The sequence below is a fragment of the Equus przewalskii genome, chromosome 5 (genome assembly GCF_037783145.1).
Source record: "Equus przewalskii isolate Varuska chromosome 5, EquPr2, whole genome shotgun sequence".
In the NCBI taxonomy this organism is placed as follows: domain Eukaryota; kingdom Metazoa; phylum Chordata; class Mammalia; order Perissodactyla; family Equidae; genus Equus; species Equus przewalskii.
In genome coordinates, this window is record NC_091835.1 from 75,760,070 (window position 1) to 75,766,635 (window position 6,566).

At 64.1% G+C, this 6,566-nt stretch overlaps 1 protein-coding gene across 1 annotated transcript; it reads right to left on the bottom strand.

The window, feature by feature from the left end:
• Window positions 1–42: 42 nt before the first annotated feature.
• NDUFA4L2 (NDUFA4 mitochondrial complex associated like 2) lies at window positions 43–2,392 on the bottom strand. The gene is made up of 4 exons (XM_008533565.2): window positions 2,214–2,392; window positions 1,768–1,856; window positions 902–962; window positions 43–793 (listed from the first exon to the last, which is right to left on the bottom strand). The coding sequence occupies exons 1-4, from the start codon at window positions 2,268–2,270 to the stop codon at window positions 737–739; spliced, it is 264 nt and encodes an 87-aa protein (XP_008531787.1). The 5' UTR covers window positions 2,271–2,392; the 3' UTR covers window positions 43–736.
• Window positions 2,393–6,566: the final 4,174 nt, after the last annotated feature.

Genomic DNA, 6,566 nt, shown 5'->3' on the forward strand with positions numbered 1-6,566 from the left:
TGATCAGAGCCGACACCAGACATGATTAGCAGGCGCAGCAAATTCAATTTGTTAAATGAAATTGTATTTTGCCCACGGCTGCTTCTGTTTGATCCCCGGGGGACGGAGGGGAGCAAGGGAGGGGCGGGACGGCAGGGGGAGGGGCGGGGGAGGCCCAGGTGCGAGGCGAGGGCGTGCCGCCTGGCGGCGTAGGCGGAGCGCTAGGGCTGGGGCCTGAGCGTGCTACACCTCCCTGGGCCTCCGTGCCGCATCCGGGGCAGGCTGGGCAGCTCAGAACGAGCCTAGTGAGCCGGAGCAGCGCCGCCCCTGGGCTGGCGCCGGGAGCCTGGGCTAACGTGAGGCCCGCCACGTCGCTTGGCACTCAGAGGCCCCTGCTTGCTCTTGGCTCACGTCGGCCACGCTCAACACGTAGCCTGCACCACGCCCTGCCGGGCCCAAGTAGCGGGGCAGAGGGGCTGGCTGGGGCCTTTTGGGTCTACCGGGCAGCTGCCTGCCCCCCTAGCTCCCCCTCCCCCGCGTGGGACTCAAGCCTGAGGGTCAGAGGCGCTTCCGCCGCTGGGACCGAGGGAAGGGGGTGGGGGTGGAGCTGCCTCCCCTCTGCCGTGGGAACCAGGCCTGTGTAAGCAGGAGCTGGCCAGGGTGGCTAGAGTGGCGCCCTGGAATTGCGGGCGGAGAGTGGAAGGAAGGAGTAGGCTGGCTGGTGGTGGTTTACATCCAGCGCGCACCCCAGCCGGGCTTAGAAGTCTGGCCGGTCCTTCTTCAGCTTCTTATAGTCAGTGGAAACTGCAAGGAACTATGGGAGGGAAAGGGAGATAGATTGCACTGAGTGCCCCGGGCCTCCCTTTGCCAGGACCAAGAGATGAGGGGATGGAGGTGCCACCATAGAGCCACTGGAAGTTACCTTGTATTGGTCATTGGGGCTCAGGCGGTTCCAGGGCTCTGGGTTGTTCTTTCGGTCCCAGCTGCGGAGGGGGAGGGGGAGGGTTAGCGTTTCCTCTCTGGGAGCCATTACTGGGACTCGAGCCTAAGGTGACACCCACGGTCTCTGCTCTCACCCCAGCACCCTTCCTCCTACCCTGGGGGGCCCATTTCCCAGAGACTGACAGCAGAGGAGGCACGTTAGCAGGTGCTGACAAGTGAGACAAGAAGGCTGTCACCATTGTCAGTGTGAGGCCAGGTGACAGACTGACAACTGGGCCAAGGGACTCCCGCCTGTTCCTTGCCACCCTGGGTTAACCCCGCAGAGCAGAGCGGTGGGAAGCAGGCAGAGATCCTGAGGAGCTGGGGTTTCAGCGATGTGCCCGGAATTCCCATAACGCCGTGGAGGCTTCTGAGGCGTGCTGGAGGACCCCCATCGCCGCTGCCTCTGGCGGGGCGTGGAGTCTCCGTGCCACCCCGGCCCCAATGGCGCCCCCAGCAGCTCACCCGGCCTCACCCCCAGCACCGAGATGGAGGTACCCGAAGGCATCCGGCAGCCGGCAGAGCGGCGTCGCCATGGCAACAGGGCCGGGAGCGGTGCGGGTTTCGCAGCCCGAAGCGGGCCGAATCGCGGGCCACGGAGGAGTGAGCGGTTGGGTAGGCCGGAGCGGGTGCAGGCCTCCCAGGTCAGGAACACGCTCCAGCCCCGAGATGCTGGGCAGTCCAGTCGCAGGTGTGCTGCCTGGAGATCCCCGCTAGGACCACCCATTCCAGTCTTCCCAAGAGGCCTTTGCATTCTACCCCCCTTGCCCCCGCCCCCCAGGACCCTGTCCCAAGCCCCGCCTTTACCAGACGTCCGGGCTGCGCAGGGCGAGTCTCAGCAAGTACAGCGCAGCGCTGCCCATGCCCAGGCCGATGAAGCCGATCATCGGGATGAGCTGCAGGGAGACGGAGGGCACGCTCCTGGTCAGCCCCTCACGTTTCCCAATTGCCCTTTACAAGCTTTTCTGCGCCCCGCCCCCCATCCCGGGTCTGGCGCTCGGTCTCTTCTGGGAGAGGGGGGCCCCTGAAACTTCCCACACCACATTTCCTGTGCGGTCTCCGTGACCCCACAGGGAACCTGCCTCAGGTGGATTCAAGGAACATGGGACATATCGCAGGGCTAGACGGAGGGCATCTTGGAGAAAGATTAGGAGCAGTGGGAGAACTAGCCAAGAGGCAGGGACTGGGAGACGTGGGAGCCGTGGGGCAGCGAGAGAGGAGTGAGAATCGGTAGCTCTGGGGACCGAACTCACCCCGGGATGTCTCTTGATCTGCCGGTAGAAGCGGGCTCCGAGACTGGTTCCCGCCATATCGCCTCTCCAGTGTCTGGTCCTCTCCAGCGGCTCTGCTCCCTCGCTCCTCCTGGGGTCCCGCCCCCGGCTCGGGAGGGGTCGGCCCAGCCCAGCCCGGCCCAGCCCGGCCCTCTTCAACAGACTCACCCCACCCCCCACTCACGTCGCTTCCTTCTGCAGTTCCAGGCTTGCAGCGGGGAGAAGTGTTGGGGAGCAGGGGGTTTCTGCTCCTCTGCTCTCTCATGCAGATGCCACACCCTGGCCCATGGGGGACACCATTACACTTGGGGCCTTGGGTTGGTGCCTGGAAGAGGCCTCACAGGCTTTGACCTGGGTTCTGTCTCCCTCCACAGTGTAGTGGGAGGAGGAGGGGGCCAGACCTACCGACAGCACTAAAGCTGCCCCAGCCGCTCTAGTCCAGCGTGGTTTCTCCCAGTTGTGTTGTGGTTGGCCTGGAATAATGTTTGGAGGCCAGGGAAGCCCGAGGTATTTCAAACCTGGCTCAGGACAGACTAAGTCAGTTGGCGAAGTTTGGGGACTTGAGAGACTTGCTTGCTCTGTCTACCCCGCGTAGGGCTGAAGGTGGAGACACCCAAGGAGGCCACTCTCCGCCTCTGGCGGTGATGGAGAGGAAGGGAATGGAGGGCAATAGTCAAAGAAAGAGAAAAGATGCTGAAGGCGGAAAGAGAACAAGACACAGAGACAGACGCGCAGGGCGCTTGCTGCCCTTTCCTCAGCCAACTCGGGTATATGCTCTGCTGTCAGGGCGGGAAGGCTCACGGTCACGTCTTTGGGGAATCGGGGTGCTAGGGACGCAGGAGCCCAGCCCTAACCACTTCTCCCCACTCCCATGCTAACCTCCACCTCCTCCCTCCACGCCCCCCCACCCCCACCCCGCAGCTGGATCCTACGGAGCTCCCCCACTTCTCCCCTCTAGAGCCTCTTGGCGGTTCGGAAGCTGGGACAGGGGCGAGCTGTGTACCCACTGCTGAGCCCCGGGGGGTACAGAGGGGAGGGGACCCCGAGGAACGGCCCCCTCCATTTCCCCCGCTCTGCTACCACTCGCGCCCCCTGCGCTGACAAGCGCGGCTGTAATTAGGCTGCGGGGTCCTCGGCTCGCCGCCTCTCTCCGGTGGATAATGAGATAAAGTGTCAGAGACAGGGCGAGAACAAAGAGATAGAGACTCGCTGCGCTGTGGGAGGGGCGGGGTGGGGGGGGGACGGGACACCGGGGAGGGGGCTGACGGGATGCCAAAGCCTGGAGCAGCGCAGAGCCTGGCCCTCCCTGAGCACCGCACCTCCAAGGCTGGGCAAGGGATTGGGATGTCACCCATGCCCCCCAGCCCTCCAGTCTCGGGGACTGAAAATCAACCCCGGAGCTCGAGCTCGAGGGGCCGCACAGCTGGGCTGCACAGCTGGCTGTGTGTGGCACAGCTGGGGCGCGGGACGCCGGCAGGGACGTCTGGCCCCTGCGCCGCGCCCGGTTGCCTTTCGCGCCCTCGCCCGCCTCCCTGCGCCGTTTCCCGTGAGTGCCGGTGACCCAGGCCTAGCGCGTCCCGGAGCCTCTGCCCCTCTCCTTTCCTGGAACCTCCTCGGATCCTCCTGCCTTGGCGTCCGCCCCTCTCTCCCTGCTCCTTATTACTTTATCGCTTCTGCTCTGGTCTGTCCGGGGGGGTCCTTGACCCGCCCCGGCTTCTGGTGCCGGTCTCTGACCCTGAGTCTACGCCCCTCCCAGCCCTGGATGGTGGTCTCCGGGGTCCAGCTGGACACAGAATTCCTTGGGTTCCAGACCCCATCTCTCCCCACCCCACCGCCCTGGACTTCCCCACCAGAAGGACTCAGGCCAAGCTGACCCAGCCGGGTGAGAGACGGCAGAAGTCATTAGCTGCGGATTAGGCGTGGCCAGGGGCGGGCGGGGGTCCCGCCGGGACTGTACTGCGAGCGCTAAATAGCACAGGCGACTGGGCCAGTCAAAAGCAGCTGGACTCGGCGGAGCGAGGTGGCTGCAGGGGCCGTGGGTGCGGGCGCCCCCTGGAGGCCGCGCTGCTCCCAAGCTCTCAGGGGCCATGTGTCGGGCGCCCCCTGTCGGGCCGCGTCGGCCCTGCGCCCCGCAGCTTTCCGGCAGGTAAGCCCGGCCCGCCGCTCCTGCCACTCCCGCCGCCAAGACAGTGGGATCCCGCAGCCTCCACTCTTTTGGTGCAAGGCGGGGCCGGGAGGGGGCGAGGAGAGGGGACGCAGAAGCTCCCGCTTGGCCAGCCGCGGTCACCCCAGGTTCAGGCTGGTTCCGCTCGCGCTCGCGGGGCTAGGCGGCCCCAGATGCCTGGGGCTCGGTCTCCGCCCTGAAACTGCCCTCTGCCCTCTGCCTCTGCCTGCTCTAGTCTCTGGCTGCCCTTCTTTCTGCTTCTTTCTTCTTCAGGCTCTGTCTCTGTCCATCTCCGTTTCTCTGTCTGTCTCTGCGTCTGTCTGTGTCTCCCTGTTCCTTATCATTCCTGCTGTGTGTCTGTCTCTCCCTCTGCAGCTCTCTCTGACTTATCCCTCTGCATCTGATTCTCTGTGTCTCTCTCTATTTATCTCTCCTTCCCTCTAAATCTCTCTACCTCGCGGTGTCTCTCTTTACAAATGCCTCTCTCTGTCACTGTCTATCTCAGTCTCCCCTTCCCATTCCCCAGTTCTATTCCTATTCTCTGGCTTGCTGCCCCTGGGGGAGGGGGGGCGCCGCAGCAGTCTAACGGGACCCAGCCTGGGGACATCTCGGGGCACTGCCTACGGTCCCCTTCCCGGTCACCTCCACATGCCCGTCATCCTGACGCGGCCTATGTCTTCCCTCTGCAGCTGTGGGGCGTGGAGGGGGCGCCCAGGAGGGAGACACAGCGCCCAGCATCTGCTCGGGAGCCCCAGGGCCCTGACCCCCTCTGCCGCTATTAAGGGCGCCGGGTCCCGAGGCTCTGAGATGATCATGATTGCATCAGCCAGACAGCCGCGGAGCTGGGAGCCGCGCGGCGAGCGAGAGAGCAGTGAGACAAAGACGCCCGCGCCATCTGTTTATGCAAAGCACTCTCCGCCGGGAACCCCGGCGTCCCAGTGCCTGGCCCGGCTCGGGGCACAGGGTCATGAGCCCGCACCTGCCCGGCGCCCCGCCGCGCCGTGGTTTCCCCCCTCACCCCAGCACCCAGAGGGGCCGCGAGGCGAGCGGAACGGAGGGAGGTGGGGGGTGTTGATGTGATTGGAGCGGACGCGGCTGTTTCTTCAATAATGGATGGAGATGATGCGGACGGCGGAGCCAAGCCCGCCCGGAGAACAGAGAGGAATAGAAATGGGGAGAGGAAGGGGCGGGGGAGGGAAGCTCACCCAGGCGCGTGCGCGCGCCACACACACACACACACACACACACACACACACACACGCGAGCACGCGTGCGTCACACTGTCATACGCCGCCGCGCGGCTCACACCCAGGCACACGCCCACGCACTGTCACCAAGACACACACACCTGCAGGTGGAGACGCCAGAGCGACACACACTCACCAGAAGCCCTTTCTGATTCTCACATACACACAGTCCTGCGGGCAGAGACACACGGAAATGCCCACACACTAGACACCGAAGCGTGAAGAATGCACAGATACATAGACACACCAAAGCACCTACGCACACCTAGACACCCTAGGGCTTAGACAGACAAAAATCATAAAGGTTGGGAGGGGGCTCAGAATGGGGACCAGACCAACAGGTACACACTGAGGGGCACACACACATACCTGGGGAACACATATACCAACATACACCCCTCACCTGGGGTTCTGACAGACACACCTCACACACTCGGGGCACAGACACACACATACTACACACCAGGGGCATAGACACCCATAATCACCAGGGGCACAGAGAGATCCCCCACCCACCCCTACACATTCAGAGGTTCACACCCACACATATGCAGGAGCTGCTGCCTGTGCCCTGAGGTGGTCGAGTGTGGTAGCGTGGTCGCTGGAGTCCCAGAAGTGGGCCTTGTTAGTCTAGCCGTATAATGAGGTCCTGGTGAAAGGAGGCGCCTGGGGCTGTGGGCCCAGCACCCTGCCTGACTGCCTGCAAGCTTCCTTCCTTGGCGTCCAGGGCAGGTGATGGACCTTGGGCCACTCTGGCCACAGCCAACCCAGCCAGGCCCCACCAAGCCGGCCCCAACCTGAGCAGCTGGGGAGAGAAGAGGGAGTCCTAAAGGGACATTGGTGGCTGCACAGAGAGACTCCCAGGATCCTCACACAGCCAGGAGGCAGGGGTGGAGGAGAGGATCACTCTGTACCCCCTCATCC

Excerpts from the sequence above, each read along its gene's own strand:
- NDUFA4L2 (XM_008533565.2), bottom strand. The coding sequence starts at position 2,270 with ATGGCGGGAACCAGTCTCGGAGCCCGCTTCTACCGGCAGATCAAGAGA. Across the intron at positions 1,857-2,213 it reads AGATCAAGAGACATCCCGGG|CTCATCCCGATGATCGGCTT; the intron begins GTGAGTTCGGTC and ends GTCTCCCTGCAG. Across the intron at positions 963-1,767 it reads CTGCGCAGCCCGGACGTCTG|CTGGGACCGAAAGAACAACC; the intron begins GTAAAGGCGGGG and ends CCCCCTCCGCAG.